Genomic DNA, 24,308 nt, shown 5'->3' with positions numbered 1-24,308 from the left:
ATATAATTTAATTAAAAATAAATTTAATTTTATAAATTCATTCAATTTCAAAAAAAAATTTAAAAAATTGCTATAAAATTGCTCATAAAATTCTACTGACAAATTTAGTTCTATATGTAAATACTTACATTAATATTTACAGTTTTACCCATATAATTATACATAATCAATTAGTAAAATATTGAAATTTTAAAAAATCCAAAATTTAATTAAATAATTTGATAAAATAGAGTACACATTCAATAAAAATAATATTGTGCACAAACTTGTATTTCTCAAAGAACAAAATGAAATAAAAATTTTATGAATATTAATAATAAAGTTTGTAAATAATAGAAATGTACTTTCCGATTAAATAATTATTAGATTTCAAAAAATGAAAGTTTAGTAGTGGTATTAATGAAAGTTTTTATATATATAAACTTGAGACAAGAAATTCTACCGACAAATTTAGTTCTATATGTAAATACTTACATCAGTATTTACAGTTTTACTCATATAATTATACATAATCAATTAGTAAAATATAGAAATTTTTAAAAATCAAAAATTTAATTAAATAATTTGATAAAATAGAGTACACATTCAATAAAATTAATATTGTGCATAAACTTGTATTTTAAAATATGCTTCAAGAACATAATGAAATAAAAATTTTATGAATATTAATAATAAAGTTTGTTAAAATATTTTTATCAAACTTTATTTCTACTTTCTTCATCAGCAATTCATGCTATAACAATTATATAATTTCTATATCTATTGGTGGTTTATTTCTAATTTTCATTATCTCTTTTTTACAGCTTCGTTAAATTTGCTGAGTTGACTGAGTTTTTTTAGTCTTTTATCAAGACTACCGAGGTAACCAACGATGTTATAAATATATCTTTTTCAATAGGTTGTTTTATTCTGTTGGAATACATACTTAGATTAAAAAAATTTTCAATTTGCATCATCATGAGTTTCTCTTTTATCCAGTTATCGAGAAGAATTATTTCATTCCATGTATAAATGAAAAGTGGTAAGCTTATATTAATAAATTAGTACAAATTTATCATTATATGATTAATTAATTCTTTGATATTCTTATAACTTTGATTCTTGTTTAAAATGATTCCCAAGGTACTACAAAACATCCTAAGATAAACAATTTATATGAGACTCTTTATTTAGAAGAAAGAGAACATATACGACAAAAAAAGAAAGAAAAACATCTACAACAAAGGAATTTTACGAATGATACTACTCAACATGAAGAACAATTTTTCTCCCAACCAATCGTTGACGACGAAAAAAATGTGTTGGGAGATCATATAGAATCCGTACACAATAATGAAGAAGTCAGGCCATATTGTACAAAAAGACAACGCACTTTTCGTGCCGAAGCTGAAACCAGTGATATATCCTCCGTTGAACAATTCGAATATAGTTCTAATATTGGTAGTTCTGGAGCACTCTATCAGGAAATAAACACAGTTGAAATTACATCAACAAAATCTCTATTTCGGGGTAAGAAAGATATATAAAATTAAATTGTATTTATTTTCCTTCTTTTCCTTTCTTATATACAACTTCATTCAATGATACCACCATTGGAAACTATAGCAACTTTAAACATTTACCTCATTTTTTTGATTCATTTTTCCTCCATAGGAAATCAACATCAACAATCAGCTGGTCATAGAAAAATATTACAAACAGTGCCATTTGAGGCAACTCTCTTACCATCAGTACCATTCTGTAGATTTTGTGAAGCAAAAAGATTTCAACATGAAACAAAAGGTTTTTGTTGTGCCGATGGAACAATCTCTTTAACTACAAATGATGTTCCAGAACAACTTTACCATTTGTTTACTTCCAACACAGTTGAATTAACCAACTTTCTTACGTATGTTCGCACATACAATAACAAATTTGCTTTCACATCATTTGGAGTTAAATTTGATAGAGATTTGTGTAGAAGGAACAGAGGTATTTACACATTTCGAGCTCAAGGTCAAATTTATCATTACATTAATGACTTAGTTCCTTTGGATGGACATCCTTCATATCTACAATTATATTTTTATGATACCGAACATGAATTGGACAATCGTGTTTATGACATTGGAAGATTGGATTCATCAACTGTTGCTCAACTTATGGATATTCTTCATGTTAATCCATACTCAACATTCTTTCGAACTCTTGGAGATCTGCCCAATTTGGAAAATCACAAAATTCATATCAGATCAGATGTGGGTTTGGATCGGCGTGTTTTTAACACTCCGTCAGCTTCTCAAGTAGCAGTTATTTGGATTGAAGATGATGATTCAGAACATTTGAGAGGACAAAATATTGTGGTATTCAATCATGCAGGTGGAAGTCATATAGTCCAATACTATTTTGGCTGTTATGATCCACTGCAGTATCCATTGTTATTTCCTTTTGGTGATACTGGTTGGCACCAAGGAATATTAAGAATAAAGAAAGGTGATAGACTACCACAACAAGTAACAAGAGCATCAGTCGACCCTCAACAATCAGTATCAGCAGAACAACTGCTTATAAAGGAACAAGAAGGTTAAAATAATTATTCTTCTTTTAACTTTTAATTGTTCTAATATAACAATGTTATATTTCTAATTTATTAAATTTATTATCTTACAGTGCTAAAAAAAAATAGAAAACAACAGGTTGTCTCATGTCGCGAGTACTATTGCTACAAACTTCAAATTAAGAAAAATACAAAATCTATTTTACTATTCTCGGGCCGTTTACTGCAGCAGTTTGTTGTTGATATGTACGTAAAAATTGAGACGTCAAGATTGGATTATTTTCGTAATAAGCAACAAGAGATTCGATCTGAAGTATATCAAGGAATAGTTGACAGTCTATCAATTGGACAAAGCAATGCTTCTAAAGTTGGTAAACGAATCATTTTGCCTTCTTCTTTTATTGGAGGTCCAAGAGATATGCGCAAAAGATATATGGAAGCAATGGCTTTAGTCCAACGCTTTGGAAAACCGGACATCTTTTTAACCATGACATGCAACCCAAGTTGGAAAGAAATCTTAGATGAATTGGGTCCACAAGAAGAAGCACAAAATCGTCCTGATTTGATTGCACGTATCTTTAGAGCAAAATTAGAAGAACTGAAGGATAAATTATTCAAACGGGAGATATTTGGAAAAGTTTCAGCATATGTATACGTCATCGAACATCAAAAAAGAGGACTACCACATGCACATTTCTTGATCATACTACAAAGAGATTGGAAAATCTATGCTCCAGAATCTTTTGATGAAATTGTATCAGCAGAAATACCTGACAGAGAAAGAAATCTACATTTGCACAAGACAGTAAAAAGACATGATGCATGGCCCCTGTGGAGTACTGAATCCGAACAATGTGTGTATGAAAGCAAATGGCAGTTGTAAAAATCACTTTCCAAAAGGTTTTGTACCTAACACAACCGTTGGAATCGATTGTTTCCCACAGTACAAACGTTGTGATAATGGAATGTCTGTCAAAGTCAGAGGTAAAGATTTAGATAACCGTTGGGTTGTTCCACATAATCCATATCCCCTCGCAAAATTTGATTGTCACTTGAATGTAGAAATTTGCTCAACAATCAAAGCAGTCAAATACCTTTATAAGTACATTTATAAAGGTCATGATCGTGTTGCTTTCAACTTGATTCCTGGACAAAACATCCAAGATATAGATGAAATCCAACAATTTCAATCAGCCAGATGGATTGCTCCACCAGAAGCTATGTGGAGAATATATGGTTTTATTCTTAATGAAATGCATCCATCAGTTTACAGTTTACATCTACATCTTGAAGATCAATATCTGGTAGCTTTTCATGCACATGACAACCTTAACAATGTTCTGAGATCTGATTTTACGGCAAAATCAATGTTGACTGAATTCTTTTCAACAAATCAAACTAATGAAAATGCACGAAAACTACTGTACAAAGAATTTCCTGAAGCTTTTGTTTGGAACCAGCAACACAAAATATGGACTCCAAGAAAGAAGAAAACTGTTATAGGCCGCATTGTTACAGCAAGTCCATTCGAAGGTGAAAGGTATTACTTACGGATATTGTTAAATCATATAAGAGGCCCTTTATCATTTGACCACATCAAAACAGTTGGCAATGTCACTGCACCAACCTTTCGTGAAGCAGCTACATTACATGGTTTGTTACAAAGAGATACCAGTTTGCAAGATTGTATGCAAGAAGCTTCTTTATACCAAATACCACACAGTTTAAGACGGCTATTTGCAACAATTTTAGTATACTGTAATCCAACAAATCCTAGAGAACTTTGGAAATATTTTGAACAAGATATGTCAAGTGATTTCCAAACAAGTGTTGCAACATCAGCAGATATTAGGACAAAAGTCTTACGAAGCATCTCTTCTACACTTGAATCGATGGGAAAAGACATAAACATGTTTCATTTAATAGAACATGATGTCTCTTTTGATCAAAACGAAACTGAAGCTAGAGAAATAAATGATGAATTTGCAGTTCTGATACCAGAAGAAGATCTTATGGCTTCGATGAGTCTTAATTCTGAACAACAACACGCATATGAATCAATTTTGCAGAAAGTCCTTCTAAATGAATCTGCTGCATTTTTCATTGATGGTCCGGGCGGAACAGGGAAAACATTCTTATATAAAGCACTTCTCGCTACAGTAAGATCAAGAAACTTAATTGCTCTTGCAACTGCATCGTCTGGTGTTGCTGCATCTATTTTACTTGGAGGTCGAACAGCCCATTCACGCTTCAAAATTCCATTAGATCTTGACAAAAATAGTACTTGTTGTGTAAGCAAACAAGGTGCTCTTGCCAAATTGTTACGTCTTGCAAAGCTAATCATATGGGATGAAGCACCTATGTCTAGAAAAGAATGTATGCAAGCATTGGATAAAATGTTACGAGACATAACTGATTCAAGATTACCATTTGGTGGAAAAATTATCGTATTTGGTGGAGATTTTCGTCAAGTCTTACCTGTGATTCGGAAAGGCACAAGACAAGAAGAAGTTAATGCCAGTTTAGCATCGTCATATTTGTGGTCTACTTTAACTAAGATTAGGTTGAGTGAGAATATGCGAGCAAGATTCGATCCAAACTTCTCAAATTATTTACTTCAGGTCGGAAATGGAACAACACCAATCACAATTGAGAATAAGATCAAAATTCCCAATGAAATGCTCATTCCTTACAAAAATGATGTGGAGTCTTTAGATGATCTGATCGATGCAGTCTTCCAAGATATTGGCAGCTATTCAGAAAATTTATCCGAAATGACAAATCGAGCTATCTTGACACCAAAGAACAACTCTGTCGATGAGATAAATACAATACTTATTCAAAGATTTCCTGGTACAGTTACACAATACTATAGCTTCGATGAAACGATTGATACATCAGAACAAGGAATCATGGAGGATTTTTTAAATACATTGACACCAAATGGACTTCCACCTCATGAGCTGTTATTAAAAAAAAATTGTCCCATCATGTTACTCAGAAATGTCAATCCTTCAGAAGGTTTATGCAATGGAACACGTCTTATTTGTCGCAACTTTGAACGAAATATCATTGATGCTGAAATTGCAGTTGGTCACCACACCGGAAAAAGAGTTTTCATACCAAGGATTCATTTCTTGCCAAATGCAGACGACAATAGTGGTTTTCCATTCAAAAGAACACAATTTCCTATCAGATTAAGTTTTGCAATGACAATAAATAAAGCACAAGGACAGACATTAGATTTTGTTGGTGTATACTTGCCTCAACCTGTATTTTGTCATGACCAACTCTATGTAGCACTATCAAGAGCCAAGACTTCTGCTTCAGTAAAAGTTCTTATAAGACCAGTATCAACTCAAGATTGTGAAGAAACTGAAACAAATAATATTGTTTATAAAGAATTACTAACACTGGCATATCCATCATAAACTTCTGTAAGTAATCAAATTTCAATATATACCTCTCAATTAAATACAATTTGTTTTTCCATTATGTAATTTTCAGAACTTCCTGTTTTTCTATTATTGAAATTGTCTTATTTAAATTCAATTGTTTAAACTAATATTTTTTTTCTCTTCATTTATAAGTAGGCTTCAACATGCGGACTATCTATACATCAATCAAAGACATTACTCCAAGTACAAGAAATTGGAGCATCAAGATGATTGTGTCAAACAAATCTCCCAAACGTACTGCACAACATTCACCGACAAAATATCAAAATCTGACATTGATAGACCCTGAGGTAACACATTGATATCATTATCATTCTTGCAAAAATATACTTAATATTTATATTATATTCCTTCACATGATATATCCAAAATAAATATGTTTTCCCCTTACAACATAGATTCATTCTAACTATATTCTAAGATTAAATCTTATATATATTTAATAAATACTATTTTACAATCAATAGAATAGAAATAACTATTCATTTATACAATATTATGCAGGGCAACCAACTACAAGCAACAATTTTCAGCAAAGATATAGACCTACGTAATGACATGTTGCACATCTTCCGGTCTTACTACATCAGTAATGCTTATGTTAAGCCTTTAGATCCCAGGCATAGAATTGAAGCGCATGAATACCAGTGGATCTTAAATTCAAGAACAATCATCGAAAACATTCCAGATGACGAAGTGGAATTACAACCACCAGAATATGATATTATCCCATTCACCAATCTGCATGAGTACAAAGACACTGGAATGAAATAGGTAAATATCACATCGATATATTTAACGTACATCTTGATACTCTTATTCAGTTTTCACAAATTTTTTTTTAACATAATTGGACAGCTATTCTGGCGATCGCAATATACATGAAACCTCCTAGAGAAATTACCTCAATACATGGGCCAACAAAAATTCAAGAAATATATGTTATCGACCAGAGGTAAAAAAGATTTCTCAACTATATATGTGATATTAATAAATTCTTTAATTAACTTATTTTCAATACTATTTCATCATGCTACACTTTTAAATATTTTCTCCTAAAATTTACAGCCTAATGCCCATATGGTTGACTATGTGGAGTCGATTTGTGGATGGTGAATGCCGAACAATCTCTGATATTATTGAAGCTAAGCCAACTCTACTCGCAACACGTATAAAAGTTGGTTCATACAATGGTATATTACACAACTTATAATATCAACATTTATTAAAAATAGAATGTTATTATCTACTAACAAATATCTTTTCTTTATAATATAGGTCTCTCTCTTTCGTCTCAACCAACAAGTGTATTTACCTTAAATCCTGTCATCCCTGCTGCAACTCCATTATGTCAATGGTAATTCTTTCTTACTTTATTATATATATATACAATTTGTACCTACTATATCTTTTCCTCCATGATTTCTCTCATTCATTTTAAATTATTCTAAAAATATTTAGGACAATGCTAAACCATGCACTGCTTGAAGAAATCGTCGAAAAAAATCTACATCACACAACGGCATCAACATCAGCATCGGCATCAAATGTTGACATGAAAGACATAATTAAGCTTGATGATCTTGTTGGTTTTCTTAAATCATTACAGCCAATGATGGTACATTTCTAACCTTATCTTAAGACTACATATTATTTACAACCACTAAAAATATATATCTGTTGCAAAATTAATGCAGAAAGCAAAATTTTGGATTAAAGCAACTATTTGTGTGGTTGATCTCCATCAAATATTCTTCTACATGTCCTGCATTGGATGTAAAAAGGGGACTGGATATGAACAAAATGAAAATTTTCAATATTATCATTGCAAATACATGAGTAATGCACAACCACGGTATACATCTTATATTCATATTTTACGTCGTAAATGTTCATTTAATCAATTTTATATTATATTTAAATTATTGCTTAATCATTCAGACTAAAAAATATAGTTTGTTTATATAGCTGTCGAGCTTACATCGACGTTGACGATGGTAATGGACGACTAGGAGCTGTCATGTTCGGTAAAATCGCAGAAGAAGCTCTAGGTTGCACAACAATCGAACTAATGGAACATACAGGAGAGGTAACCAACTTATTCAAATTCCAATTTATATTTTAAAAACATTTAATTTTAGATATTCAAATAGAAAGTTATTAAAAATATATTTTACATTAAATTTATTCACCATACCGGAACATTTACCGTATATCCAAAATATTACAAAATTATGTTCAACAAAAAAATGGATCATACAATTGGGTGCAGATTTAGATCAACTCCAAAAACAACGTCACAAAAACTTCAACGTTCTCTCCATAAATGCTGCGAATGAGGAGAACAATGCTGTGAATGAGGAGAACACACCACTTTGAATCCATTATGTAATATTTAGTTGTTTCAGACTTTACTTTTAGTACCAAAAGTAACCATATAGTAACCAAAAAAATAATTATGTAATATTCACTTTCCTGACTTGCTTAAACATATAGTCTGTCTAAATCTATTATCAGAGACTTTAAACAATTATAGTTTACTTAAATAATTAATTATGTTATCTTCATAGACCTTATCATTAAATTCTCTTATTCTACACTAGATGTTTATATTTTAGAATAACCTAATACAGGGCAAACGTGCATCGCACGTACATACACTGCTAGTATATATATATGTATGTATATTCCCTGCGTCCACTTGCCAGGCCACCTCCGTGCGTCCTACCTGAGGGAAAGCATAATCTTCTATCTTCTTACTATTTTTCTTTTTCAGCAAAAATCATTACAGGCTTATTATACAGGCTTAAGTGTCATATCCCTGCAGATTGTGATTACATGCATTATTTCTTGTACTACTTGAACACTCCTTTAAAACAGGGGAATAATTAGATTTCTTTTCTCTTTTTCTTTTTTCTTTTTCCCTTTTCCTTTTTGGTAGTTGCCAAAAGGTATAACCTGAATTACTTTCTAGGAAAAAACTAAAATATATAATCATGAACATACCTATATATTTAGCAGCACATAAATATTATATTTGCTATATATATATATATATGTGTGTGTATATTATTGTGGCGTGCTTATAATTAAACAAGGGCTAAGACTACTTTGCATCATCCATGTATATACTTCTCTCTCACTCTTTTTTCTAAGTAAGTAAATTTCATTAGAAAAGAAAAAATATGATATATGAGGAGGGGGTGGGGTTTCCCAACAAACACCCAATATAATAATCACAGTGTAAAAATGATGAAAAGAAGGAAAATAAAACGAATTTTGAGATCAATTTATTAGTCTCCACCCATATTCTACAAAGAGAGCATTATCTTAAAAGATGGTTTTTAAGTAAGTCATCGTTAAAAGTGGTGTAAACTGTAGGTGCATTACAGTTTGTTGTCTTGAGATTTTTTTTTTAATCAGAGATCCGTAGTCTCCTTTTAGATCGAAGTCAGTAGACAGCTTAGTAGAAAGTATTACAACCATGCTAGATATGTGAACGAATATTCAACATAATTAATAAAGAAACTAATGACGTTGAAAACACCATAAGAGTATGCCTAACTAAGGCATGATAGATAAGTACTCATCATGCTATTTCTCTTCGAAAACAAAAAGAAAGTTGATTAATTATTTGATAAGCTAGTAAGAAGTGGATGGTACGTCTTGTCCAAAAAGATAAAAAGGAAAAGGAGGCCATGCAATGGCCGGATGATGGTGCTAACCCAGCTTTGGCCATAATATAATAGAAAAGCTGACGCAGAAGATGATGATCCATGAATCACATATCACATGCAGCATGTAACACAAATGATAAACGCAATAATCTTAAGATCAGGGATCCAAGGATCGGCGCCATGCAATATCTCAGGTTCAAAGGCTAGAAATCATGCTGATGTTCTATTCAAGCAGTCGATGATCATCATGTTGCTGTTAGCAATGCTCGAGACTGTGGCTCGGTCATGTGAACATTCCATATATATTATATATATATGGAATCTCCATGATCTGATTGATCAGCAGTAGTGAGTGGGGTCAGGAGAAGAATCAGGTTCAAATATTGGGGGCAGCCCAAAAAAATATATTTGCATGGCCCATCTTTTTCTTGTTGTCGCATCCAAATCATTGGCCACAGGATTGACATCCCCGACATCGCTCCTGATCATCTCTTTTGGAATTAAGTTCCCCCCAATCTTTGACAAAGATTGGCCATGCCTGCCTCTCTCTCTCTCTCGTCCATAGCTAGCTTTTACCTTTAATTTTTGTTAAAGGCACTAGAACAAATGAATGCATGCTTAATTTCAGGAGTAGCGTTATTTATGTTTTTATTAATCAGTATTACGAAGTGCAGAGGGTATACATGCATATACATGCTTTGATCTTGATCAGTGTCTTTCTTTCTTAATTTTCCTTTTTTTTAAATGAGGCTATATACGTACGAACAACAGAGCTTATACAAATGGCTTTTGTGGAGTATAAACTCTATTTCACTTGAATAGAACAATCCACGATCTAGTAAAAAGTATTAGTAATTTAGTATTTTGTTCATTTTTTTTATTTTATTAATATCATCTTTGTGCATGCCCTTTCCAAACATCACTCAAACATAAAAACATTTTTCAATTTCAAATGTTTAACTTTTTCATCTAATCATCATGTACATAATTATTACAACTTTCCAAAACTTACAAACAAAACATAAGCAACAATTCAACTTTTTCAAATGTCAAAACAAAAATTAAATTAAAAAATTATATCATAACAATATTTTAACTTTATCATATATTTTTTCAGCTTTTTCTTTCCCATTTTCAAAACCTAATAAAACATCATAACTCAAATAATTTCATTATTATTCATAAATTATTTCACTATTATTAACAAATTTATCATCTCATCTCATTCTTGGAATGACGCCTAAGACTATATTTGGACACTTAGATGAGATGATCTCATCTAAAAAAAATTCATAATTTCTTTCTTAAACATCAGTCAAATATAAATATTTTTTAATTTCAAATCTTCAACTTTTTCAAACGGAGTACACAATACTTGCATATTTTAAAATTGTATCTAGCATTATTTTATTTGTATTCAAATTTTTTTTTTATTCAAAACCTAATTAAACATCCTAACTCAAATCATTTCACTACTATTCAAAGAATTTTCATATCATCTCATTACCCAATCATGCTCAATGTTCTTTCTAATATTAGGACGAGAATTATGTAAATTTCATTCTCAAGTGGCTGTTTTATTTATGAATAGGAGAATCAATGATGCAGGCTGCCAGTTTGCAAGTTTTTATTTATGGCACAAATTAATATCTGCAAGTACCATACAAAAAAAAAAAAAAAAAATCTAGTGAAAATTACCTCATTAATTAGATATACGACAATTATGCATGCATGTCACACTTATAATATATATCATATTTCCGATCTGCTCCTAATTATCTTTTGATCCGTTTACAAAATTGACCTTATAAGGAATTATGATATAAAATATACACGCGCATAAACCTTAGTACTTTTTATTTTTTTTAAGAAAGAGTTGAGGCCACATGTCTAGAAGTGACTCATCTCTAATTTTATTAATAAACACTTACTTATGACGGAGGAAAATCGTAATAATAACCGAACACTTTAGGATTACAAGATAAGAAAAAAAAAACCCAAAACACAAGTCATGTACCAAAAAAACACCTTAACCTCTAGTACTTGCACCACTTCTTTATGCATGCTATGTCGACAATCCTGGTCTTCTCGCTGATGATCTCAAGACTTTATATATTGAAGAATGACTTTATAAACGGCTCCTTCAATTGTTTCCCGACATTTATGGTGAAAACCTAGGTAATTAATATTTAATATGACAGAGCCCAGCTTGTACAGGCCAATATAACTAGACTGGTCACAGAATAAGTATCATCAAATTAAACAGCGTGAAAATGATCGAACCAAACCGTACCCAACTTTGTTTAGGTTCCATTAACGAGAGAGAATTAAAAAAGCGTGTGAAGAAGATGGGATCTTCACAGTTTGCCGATAAGCTGTCATAATTAGCGCCACGCCTGGCCTCTGCCCAGCAGTAGTACTATTGGCATATTGATCATTCTGAAAACATTAGAGAGAGAGAGAGAGAGAGAGAGAGAGAGAGAGAGAGAGAGTCTTCTACAAAGCTAATTTACATACGATTCGTACAATTACCTTGTGGAGATCGACCTGTACGTAGAGTTGTAAGTGGTTTTATGAGTCATTATTAATTGTGCTCGTCATTCTTTAGAAAACTTTTAAACTGGCAAGCATATCTTAACACGAATAGATATTTATGCATACAGAATAGATTACTCTAATACATATAATTCTCTCTTAATTAAAGTGATTAATTATATGGTTGCATGGGACACACACACACACACACACACACACACATATATATATATATATGATCTGAACATGGACCCCAGCTGGTAAAACAAGCAATCTAACAAAGCTGAAAGAAACAAACTGATCTGTAACATTAGGGGTCATGCTTGGCAAAATGAAAATTATGGGACATGGCAGGACATATATATATACCGATTAATAAAAGAAAAGAGCATTCAATACAAACAAATTATAAAACCTAATTAGGGTTTTATGCATAGACAGATGATCAAAGCGGCAAAAAGATCACTTAAAACCGCTTTGAGGCTCGATCGATGAAAGGTAAACGACGCAATTAAGGGAGCGCAGTGGTAAGTTGGTAACAGTGATGGAAACAATCATCCAGATTAGGGCCAGACCTAGCTCGATCGGAGACTCGGACAAAGGGACATCAGAACGTCTCACATGCATGCCTATTGAGGCCATCGATCCACGGCATGACGGCACGTACGTAGAAGTGTTAATTTGACACGTATATGACCCAGCTGCCTCAGGCATCAGCACGCTCCTGCACTGACTCCTGTCGGCAAGCTGTAGCCTGTCGGACATGATCCAAGTAATCTCATTTCTGCATGTCACGATTGACGGTCGGATGTTGGCGTGAGATCAACTGTATCATATTGGTAACTCCAACAAGTAATATCTATTGAGCAGGGTTTGAGTTCGTTGATAAATTAGTAAACTTTCACTACAAGAAAAATGATTTTTTGCAGTGATTTTTATTTTGTTACAAATAAAATTGCTGCAATAAGTAACTATTTGCAGCAAAAATAAAATCGTCGCAACTTATTCACATCGACTTTGAATTCAAACTTGGTGGTGCAATTATTTTGTTAGTTGCAGTGATTTTTCACTATATTGTGGCGAAAAAAATCGCTGCAATAAGAAATAATATGTTGTAACAGAGGAAAATCATTGCAAGTATTCTCTTGGGTGCCAAAATGCGTTTTGTTTATTTTTCCCCCTGTTTTGTTCCTGAGTACAAGTCCCTTCTCCACTTCGACGTTCTTCTCATTTTCACCTACCTGCAAATCCACCCACCCCCACACGGCTTCATCTCCATTTTCAACATCAAGGCACAAAGCTATGTAGTCCTCTGCACTTTCCTTCTGCGGAAGCTAGCGTCCTCGTTCGTTTCCACCCTTATCCACTTAAACGTATGTTCTTTCCCATTTTCGCCTACTTGCAAATCCACCCACTCCCCATAGGACTTCATCTCCATTTTCGACATCAGGGCACAAAGCTTATATTCCTCCACTTAATTTTCCTTTCGTGGAAGCTAGGGTCGTTGTTTCCTCTCAATACAAAATTGCATGTCTCCATCATTCGTCTCAGAGTTATTTGATTTTAACGATTTTCAATTCGATTGGAGGTCCAGATAGTCTTGTGTATATCTTATCTCTCCACAGGTATCTCTGCAACTCATTTGTTGTTCTTTCCCCTTCATCCGTGCTAGTTACTTCATAAAAATTGACTTTTTTGTTTGTAGACTAATTTCTAGATGTTTGAATCTACACGCAGGTCCTTTCTTGCACAATAATTTGTTGTTTATTGGCATTTTGTATACATGTTGATGTGGGTATTAGATTAGGGCAAGATTTTAGCGTTGAGTATTAGATCAACGTGCAGCGATTATAAAAACGCTGTAAATAATATTTTACAGCATTTTTGAAACTTTTAACGGTAAATTTGTAGCACTAAAAAAGCTCAAATTCCTTGTAGTGCTTGACAGATACAATGCAGAATTAAAGCTATTAATTTTAATTTCTAACTTTTGATCGAGGTGTTCCCCCTAATGCGTGGGCCATTAGCTAGGAAACATATGAATCATGATATACTTTACTTGTTTACCAAGAAAAGATCTTTAGAGAAATTTTATAATTAGGATTAGAACTTTAGTTTTGCCCGAGGGCGAGCTAGCTAGTGCACGTGTGTCGAAAAATGTTTTATAGATTGTCAGACTGGATGCATGGTCATGTCTCGTGTGCTAAGACAAACATTAGATTAGACGATGTGATCTCAAATGATGGCATGGGAGATTTTCAAAAGAGTAGTACATCCAATCCAATGCACTATAAATAAATAAGAGTAACGATATAAATACAAGATATTGAATAACAAATTATATAATAATATTATAAAATAAATATATTTTTATAAAGTTATATTATTTTTATAAAATATTTTATAAAAACATCCCTTATTTAAAATATTATTATGTAATATATTATAAAAAAATATTATGTATAAATTATTTTCTTATAAATAAATGAGATAAAGTCAGCCTAGCTATCTAGCTAGCTAGGTTCTCCTTTCACATGCACGCGCCTGGAAACTGCACCTCCCACTTCGGCGAGGCCGTGTGGGGTCTCATGCATGTATTTTGACATTTTTTTCTTTCTTTCTTTTGTTTTTTCATATGCACATTTTATTTTCACTCAGATAATCAAATTATCAATTTTTCTTGCACGTAAGATATGCACCCAAAATTATCAACTTTAATAAATCACGCTTTTGTATATGTCTCGTATACTAATTCGGATTTTTAGCTGTTATTTTATTATGTTCAATAAAGTTTTGTTTATCATAAAAATATTTAAATAAATAAATAAAAGAAAAAAGAAGAAGACGACTTTGTCGATGGGCGATTGCTTTGACCAAAACATAAAACATGTTCATGAATGGTACTTGATTTCAAAGTAATAAAGAGGAGAGAATAAGGTGATGTAGATAAGGTTAATTTGTTTTCAAAACCCACAATTTAACTACAGTCGAAAGTGTCCCGTCCAGTGATAGGTTGGCCGTGATTGTTGTGAAGCAATCACACATGGCAGGGGACCTTGCATGACGAAGTTATCCACCATACTCCTCCTACTGGGGTACACACTACAGCGAGTGCGTCCTCTCAGTCGAACGTTACACGTAACTTATTTGGAGGGAAAAGAAGATTAAAAAAAAAAAAGTAAACTCTCAACACAGATTGTACTGAGTGATTCGCTAAAAGGAGCTGAAATGAGTAAAAAAAAGAAAGACATGCAGAAGGATAAGAAGACAGGACAGAGAGTCAATCAAGTAAATTGCAAAGGCATATGGATGTGATTAGACTGCGCCTGCACGCGTGCATTAACGTAATGTCCTCCATATTTTCTCCATGGTGGTGGGGTTTTCCCCATCAATACCATGATCAACCACTTGCAGACAATCCGGATGCACTCTTTTAAGTATCTGTTCATATATATATATATATATATATATATATATATATATATATATATAACCCTGTCATTCCAATCTTTTGATTTCTGTCATAGTTATCGTTGAAAACTTTTTAATCCTTTGTTCTGTCATCATTTTTTCCTTTTTTTTTTTTTTTTTAAGAATTATAGACACATAATACTCTTCGCAATACATAATATAAAATGAAAATATTTTTATAAAGTGATGTTACTTTTATATAATATTTTACAATAATAATTCTCATTTTAAAACATGATTATAAAAAATATTGTGAAGAGTATTAAGTGTTTATCATTTTTTTTTTTTTTTTTGCCTAAGCTTGCATTGCATTGTATTGCACATAAGTTAACCATTAAAAAAAAGGGTAATTTACTTTTCTTAAAAGAAACGAATGTTTTGAGTTTCTTTCATGCTCAACTTGTGGTCGCTACCAAAATATACACTAAGTTGCAGTTTAGATAGTAAGATGAGATGGGAGAGTTTTAGATAAAAGTTAAAAGTTGAATAAAATATTTTTAGAATATTATTTATTATTATAAATATTATTGTCTTGATATTTAAAAAAATTAAATTGTTAATTATATTTTATATAAAAATTTAAAAAAATTATAATTATAAAATAAAATGAGATAAAATCGTTTTTGTATCCGAATCTAAACGTGAATCTATACAATTAAGATGGGTCTACTTTACAACCTGGATCGTGTGATACATAAAACAAATAAGACTGGCCCATCCACCTAATCCTAATAGCATCTCCGGGCTCCTTCCGGTTTCGTGAGTTTCAAATGGGCCGCGACTCGACACGGGGATCTGACGACGTAAGAAGTCCATTTCGTGCTATACAGATTTAGAGCACCATGTCTCGTATTAATTTTTGAATAAAAATGGAACCTAGTAACGAGCTTTTTCAGGCTGGCTGTAACGACAAAGGCATTGGTTTTTTGGCATTGTGATGTTAATGTGGCCAGTTTTATATTAGGATATAATTTGGGCTGGTAGCCTTAAACAAATTGATCAGGCCCAGGACGTGGGTTTTTCAAGCCTAGTTTATTTATACAAATAAAATGAGATGAAATGAAATGAAATTAAAATTAAAAATTAAATAAAATATTATTTTTTAATATTATTTTATATAAAAATTTAAAAAAATTATAATAATAACGATTTGTGAAAATAAACTTTTGTTACACTTGTTCAACGGTGAACATGATGCTGCCAGTTCATCCCATGCGATCCTTTATATGCGCCACTGTTCTGACATGTTGCAAACTGTAGTTGACTTTTTTTTTTTTGGATTGGAACTGTAGTTGACTTTTAAATATTGAACAATGCTACATTCATCCACATTGTTCTTTCACCGATCATACACTAAAATCCCGTCTAAAACATCAGTAAGCATTTTTGAGAAATAAAGTGATTTATATATATAAAAAAAAAAAATTATAAATCGATGAAATTTCATATAATATAATAAATCTATTTTTACAATAAAAATTCTCTCACAACGTAACGTAACAGATCTCTGTTACTATATTATTTCTTTACTCCAATTCTCTTGGACTTCAACTTTGGTAACTGGCTCATCGCTTCTTTCATTGCTGTGTTTCTTTCTTTTCTAGGGTAGATGTATATTTGGATAGGAAATGAAGCCCCTGACCATGGAGATGTTGGTGCTATGATTTGTTCTAATGAAATTGCTTTCACAAACTTCATGTAAAACGATTTGCATCATCGTCTTCGAGTTGAAACTAATTTGATTTCTTTTTAAAATCAGATCTCAACACATACATACTGATTTTTATTTGGTTTGCACGATCTTGAGTTTAAAAAAAAAAGTAAAAATCGTATACTCGCGTGGACAAGCTCTCATATACAATATTATCAGCAGAGAGTACTTTGAAATTTCAAATCAAAACCTTATGGTCAATTCGAGCCTCGTGTTTCAGCACTCTCTAAAAGCCGTTAGGCACAGAGTGATACCGAATTCCTGGACGCTTTGATTTGAGCTGGTCAATTCCAGCTTCTTCTTCTTCTTCTGCTATCTTCAAAAGCTGTCTGGCGGAAAGTGATACCGAATACTTGATCTTGGAATACAATTCCTTATTCTTCCCGAAGCGTCCTTTTCTTTCAACGTGCTAGAATTAGTTAGATAAAGGCTAGGGTTTCTGCATATATAGGAGCCTTTCTTGTTTTTGCTTGCTGAAGGGAGGAGGATCCGAGATGGAGAACTACTTGAACGAGAACTTTGGCGATGTGAAGCCCAAGAACTCGTCGGAGGAGGCGCTTCAGAGATGGAGGAAGCTCTGCTGGCTTGTGAAGAATCCTAAACGGAGGTTCCGATTCACTGCTAATCTCTCCAAGCGCTTCGAGGCTGAGGCCATCCGTCGCTCCAATCAGGTTGCGATCCCTGTTCTGTGGAGTTTTTCCAACTGGATATTCTAGTCATATAACATAAAGATTTGCCACTAATTTTGATACTAGTTGCTTAGACTCCAAATTCTGCTGTGTTGAGGATCTGTATGGAAAACCGACGAGCTTTGACCACATAGGTGCCTCAGAACTTGGGCTTTTCATAATTTTACTTGGACGGTTCTTTTTTATGGGAACCTGTCTACACTGTCTTGAAAATATTCATGTAGATCCATATATATATATATATATATATATAAGATTCTGCTGGATTGAACATTGGCACTTTGGCGATGCATTAATCGGATTTGTTGAGGAGCATACCGAGGGAGAAGTGGATTCTGGTTCGATATTAATGTGATTCTGGTTCAAATGCAGGATAATGATAACGAAATTGAATTTTCTTAAAGTAATTAAATTGTAGCCTACTCAACTAATAATTTCCTTACACATTCTGGCTTTCATGATATATCTTTTCTAATTTTACATCTCTTCCCTTGGTGTTGAACATTGTAGGAGAAGTTTAGAGTTGCAGTCTTGGTTTCTCAAGCTGCACTTCAATTTATCAATGGTAAGAATCTTAAGATGCTCAAGTTAAAACTTGTATTATGGTTATACTTCATCATGTTGACTCCAACTTCAATTCCTGTAGGTCTAACTTTGTCCAGTGAATACACTGTGCCAGAGGAAGTCAAAACTGCAGGCTTCAAAATATGTGCTGATGAGTTGGCATCCATTGCCGAAGGCCACGATGTGAAAAAACTAAAACTACATGGTGAGGTTGAGGGTATTGCAAACAAGCTTGCAACATCAGTCAACATTGGCATTCCAACTTCTGAGCAATTGCTGAATCAAAGAAAAGAGATTTATGGAATTAATAAATTTAATGAAAGCCCACCACGAGGTTTTTGGATCTTTGTGTGGGAAGCCCTTCAAGATACAACCCTTATGATTCTTGTTGTTTGTGCTTTTGTCTCTCTTCTTGTTGGCATAATTATGGAAGGATGGCCGAGGGGTGCCCATGATGGCCTTGGAATTGTTGCCAGCATTTTGCTTGTTGTACTTGTCACCGCCACAAGTGATTATAAACAATCCCTGCAGTTCAAGGATTTGGACAGGGAGAAGAAAAAAATCGCAGTTCAGGTTACCAGAAATGGATTAAGACAAAAGATATCAATATATGATCTTCTTCCTGGTGATATTGTTCATCTTGCCATTGGAGATCTGGTCCCAGCAGATGGACTTTTTGTTTCTGGGTTCTCAGTGTTGATAAATGAATCCAGTTTAACAGGAGAGAGTGAACCAGTTAATGTCCATTCTGGTAATCCTTTTCTCATGTCAGGAACTAAAGTTCAGGATGGATCATGCAAGATGCTCGTGACTACTGTTGGAATGAGAACTCAGTGGGGTAAACTGATGGCTACTCTCTGTGAAGGAGGAGATGATGAGACCCCATTACAGGTCAAACTTAATGGTGTAGCAACCATTATTGGTAAAATAGGCCTATTTTTTGCTGTTGTTACGTTTTCTGTTATGATGCAAGGCCTGATCAGCCACAAGCTGCAAGAAGGGTCCCACTGGATCTGGTCTGGAGATGATGCAATGAAAATTTTGGAATCCTTTGCAATTGCTGTTACAATAGTGGTGGTTGCTGTTCCTGAAGGACTGCCTTTGGCTGTGACGCTAAGTCTTGCTTTTGCCATGAAGAAAATGATGAAAGATAAGGCACTTGTCCGTCATTTAGCTGCTTGCGAGACAATGGGATCTGCCACATGTATCTGTAGTGACAAGACTGGGACTCTAACTACGAACCATATGACTGTTGTGAAAGCTTGTATTTGTGGGAAAATCAAGGAAGTAGGGCGCTCTAAGGAGACTTTTAGTTTTGGCTCTGAAATTCCTGGTTCTGCTTTGAGTATTCTACTTCAATCAATATTTAACAACACTGGAGGAGAAATTGTTAAAAATGAAAACGAAAAAATTGAGATACTGGGAACGCCAACTGACACTGCTCTTTTGGAATTTGGGCTATTGCTTGGTGGGGATTTTCAATCGGAACGTCACGCATTGAACATTGTGAAAGTTGAACCTTTCAATTCTGTTAAGAAGCGAATGGGAGTAGTACTAGAACTCCCAAATGGTGGTTTCCGGGTGCACTGTAAAGGCGCTTCTGAGATCATTCTAGCTGCATGTGACAAAGTCATAGACTCGAATGGTGAAGTTGTTCCACTTAATGAGGCATCCATTAATCATTTAAAGGATACAATTGAGCGATTTGCTAGTGAAGCTCTTCGAACTCTATGCCTTGCTTATATGGAAATTGGAAATGAATTTTCTGTTGAAAGTCCCTTACCAATAAAAGGGTACACATGCATAGGAATTGTTGGAATTAAAGATCCAGTTCGCCCAGGTGTCAGAGAGTCTGTTGCAATTTGTAGATCAGCTGGTATAATTGTTCGGATGGTTACCGGAGACAACATACACACTGCAAAGGCAATTGCTCGAGAATGTGGAATTTTAACCAGTGACGGAATAGCAATTGAAGGCCCAGAATTCCGTGAGAAAAGTGAAGAGGAATTGCACGAGATTATTCCAAAACTTCAGGTGATTTATATGCTTAATGACATTGTTTTGTCAATATATGGAGTGCTCTTGAGCTGAAATCTATCTCTTTACAGTAAGCAGAAAGTTGTCTGCTACAGAAAATCTAATTTTTCTTCGCATGCAGGTCATGGCTCGATCTTCACCACTTGATAAGCATACCCTTGTAAAACACTTACGAACAACTTTTGAAGAAGTTGTTGCAGTGACTGGTGATGGTACCAATGATGCCCCAGCTCTCCACGAAGCAGATATTGGACTAGCAATGGGCATTGCTGGAACTGAGGTGTTGCCTAAACACTGTTACTGTAGTCTTGCCTGAAAATATATATTCTCCCACCATGCATAGCTGTGATGCGAGACTCGACTTCAAAAAATTATGTCCAACTTCTTTAGTTTTACCTGAGATATAACTTTTTCTTAAATTTTCGACTCTGTTGAATTATAATTGTGCCAGCTTTGCTCATTTCTTCCTTGTATGCTAGGGAATAGAAAGGGAAATAAATTCTTCCATGCAAAAAATAAAAAGGAGAAAAACAGATGGGATTGTACATGTTTATCACTGCTAATCATGTTTAGACACAAGGTTTCTCTAGTGATTTTGGGGGGGGGGGGGAGATTGGGGATGTCGAAGTCATTATTTTCTGGTGCACTACAAGACTTGGAGCATATTTTTCAGGGGCTGCTCTATATATGTTTTTAAAGAAGACCTTGAGTCCAGGGCATCAAGTTGTAGGTGGGATTTCATATGAACATTAGAAATGTTGAATCTTAATTACACTTTCTTATTGTGCTTAATAATGTTGTGGATTCTTTCTTGTAACTTTTGGCACGATAAGCTGTCATATTTTAAAAAATAGTCATGAAAATTGTATGCAAATTCTCAGGTGGCTAAAGAGAGTGCTGATGTCATAATCTTGGATGACAACTTCTCCACAATTGTTACTGTGGCAAAATGGGGACGTTCTGTGTACATAAACATTCAAAAATTTGTTCAGTTTCAGCTAACAGTAAATGTTGTTGCCCTAATTGTCAACTTTTCTTCTGCCTGTTTGACCGGTGAGCAGATACTCATATTCTCTTTCCCGTACCATTACCAATTTATGATAAGCCACTTCCTGTAATATTCACTCACATTTACTCTTTGTCCTCGTGGCATGTGCTTTCAGGAAACACTCCCCTGACTGCTGTGCAACTTCTATGGGTCAACATGATCATGGACACCCTTGGAGCACTTGCATTAGCCACAGAGCCCCCAAATGATGACTTGATGAAAAGAGCACCAGTTGGCAGGAAAGGAAACTTTATCAGTAATGTGATGTGGAGGAATATCTTGGGGCAGTCTCTGTATCAGTTTGTCATAATTTGGTTTCTTCAGACCAGAGGAAAAACAACTTTTAATCTTGATGGCCCATATTCAGATTTAGTATTGAATACGATCATTTTCAATTCGTTCGTCTTTTGTCAGGTAATTTTGAATTCATCGGAAGTATTTCTCTAATCTGATTTAGAAATTTTTTGCTTTGACATCTAGAGCTGTATGTGAATACATACATATATAAGCATTAGATTGTTGCTAATATTTGTGAGGTAAGTTTATGTACTAGGTTCATTATTAATGCATGATACTTACTACTATTATAGCAAAAAATAATAGGAGCATACTGTTGGTGACTCAGTATTCCCTCCTCCATACATGCCATTGCGATAGATTCTTCATCTATATTTTTTTTAGGCAGATACTTAATCTAATGGAAGACTGAATTTGATTTATGTATGAAACTTCTAATGTGATTTGATAGTGATGGACTTGTCAAGTTTATATAAATGTCTGATTGCAACATTGATCTAATTAATAGTTGGCTGCCATGATTATAAGTATATGACTTAAACTAATACCACTCTTTCTAGGGGTGTAACCGGTCCGGTTCGGTCCGGTTTTGGACAAAATCTAGGACCGAACCGGTATGTACCGGTTTTGTATTTTTCAAAACCGATTACGCCCCGATTACCCTCCTAAACCGGTACTTCCGGTTTTACCGGTTTCCGGTCCGGTCCGGTCCGGTTTTCCGATTTTTTTAAAATGTAAAAAACGTATAATAAAGTGTTAATTCTTATTATAAAATATTATTAAAAATTTAATATATATATTATGCTTAAAGCATATGATCAATTAAATTTTTATCTTTAAGATTAAACTTTTATTTTATAAATTATAACAACATTATCTTATATATAATTATATTAATAACATATGATCAAATAAATTACAAATGTTCATATTTAAGATTAACATTTTATGTTATTATTTATAAATTATAATATAAAATTTTTTCATATATGATATATAATTATATATATTATATATAAAAATTTAACATATAATTATATATTATATATATAAATATTTTGTATAATATATAAATTAATTTTTATATTTTTTTTTCCAACCGGTCCGGTTCGGTCCGGTCCGGTCCCAAAAACTACGGAACCGGAACCGGACCGGAACCGGCCGGTTTTCATAAAATAGGAACCGGTTCCGGACCGGACCGGTTCAAAACCGGACCAACCGGGTCCGGTTTCCCGGTTTCCCGGTTTAAATTTACACCCCTAACTCTTTCATCCCTACTCGTGAGAGCTGCAATCTTGAACTTACTTGGACTATGGAACTTAACCTGGAATGCTGATGTCTTCTTCAGGTTTTCAATGAGATCAGCTCTAGGGAGATGGAAAAAGTAAACGTCTTCAAAGGTATAATGGAGAACTATGTCTTTGTGGCTGTGCTTACTTGCACTGTCATCTTTCAAATCATCATCATCGAGTTCCTCGGTTCATTTGCAAACACAACTCCTCTCAGCCTGTGGCAGTGGTTCATTAGTGTTTTCCTCGGATTCCTTGGGATGCCAATAGCGGCCGCTCTAAAGATGATTCCTGTGGGATCAAATTGAGATCAGCAAACTGGATACATAATTTGGTTACTACACCATTATACATCTTTGGTATAATTCAAAACTGATCTGGGTTTTCGAACCGTGAAATTTGAAAGGCATAGCAAAAATTACAACAAAACCCACGACTCAAGATGGCCATTTCAACATTTTGGGGGAGAGTTTCTATTACACGTTAGACTTCTTAACCTCCGAATTTTGTGATATGACATAAAGCATTTGCCCGATCATGATGCAATTGTATTACCATGTCATCTGCAATTATATTGACGATTCATCTCTTATAATCTTGGCTGACAGATGATAGCCCATGTTTTGCACTAAATGGATGCTATTTATTTCAAGTGAAATGGAGATGATCTCATTCCCTTTCTGTCTACATTGCTTGGCCTTTTTTAATCTAGGCATTTATGATGGCCAAAGAAAGGAGATCCTATAACATAGCCATGTCGAAGGGGCACAAAGCGGATGATTATAGTTTACTCTTGCCTCTTGAACAGGTAAAAGGAAGTGCTTAAAGCAATTCCACTTTTGCAAAGTAATTGTCTTATTGAGGCAATTGATCACCTTGATTACTGGGAGAAGTTAGTCAACCCAGTTGACCCTGTGAGGAAAACATCACTAACCAAGTAGATGCAAGTCTGAGAAGGAAATGAAGTTGGTAGGTATAGCTGAGAAAAAAAAAATG

The 24,308-nt window shown here is 33.7% G+C and overlaps 2 protein-coding genes across 2 annotated transcripts; both read left to right on the top strand.

Moving 5' to 3' along the window:
* The first annotated feature begins 3,501 nt into the window (after positions 1–3,501).
* LOC118349287 lies at positions 3,502–6,768 on the top strand. The gene is made up of 2 exons (XM_035693354.1): positions 3,502–5,649; positions 6,499–6,768. Exons 1-2 carry the CDS (start codon positions 3,502–3,504, stop codon positions 6,766–6,768), a joined length of 2,418 nt encoding a protein of 805 aa, XP_035549247.1.
* Positions 6,769–17,282: 10,514 nt separating this feature from the next.
* LOC109020940 (calcium-transporting ATPase 1-like) lies at positions 17,283–23,997 on the top strand. Its single transcript, XM_019003469.2, has 7 exons — positions 17,283–18,059; positions 18,588–18,642; positions 18,724–20,675; positions 20,800–20,958; positions 21,560–21,731; positions 21,842–22,140; positions 23,372–23,997. Exons 1-7 carry the CDS (start codon positions 17,883–17,885, stop codon positions 23,618–23,620), a joined length of 3,063 nt encoding a protein of 1,020 aa, XP_018859014.1. The 5' UTR covers positions 17,283–17,882; the 3' UTR covers positions 23,621–23,997.
* The last annotated feature ends 311 nt before the right edge of the window (positions 23,998–24,308 follow it).

This window comes from Juglans regia, chromosome 8 (genome assembly GCF_001411555.2).
Source record: "Juglans regia cultivar Chandler chromosome 8, Walnut 2.0, whole genome shotgun sequence".
NCBI classification, from domain to species: domain Eukaryota; kingdom Viridiplantae; phylum Streptophyta; class Magnoliopsida; order Fagales; family Juglandaceae; genus Juglans; species Juglans regia.
Note: the sequence above shows the minus strand (reverse complement) of the source record. Positions and strands in the feature narration are given on the sequence as shown.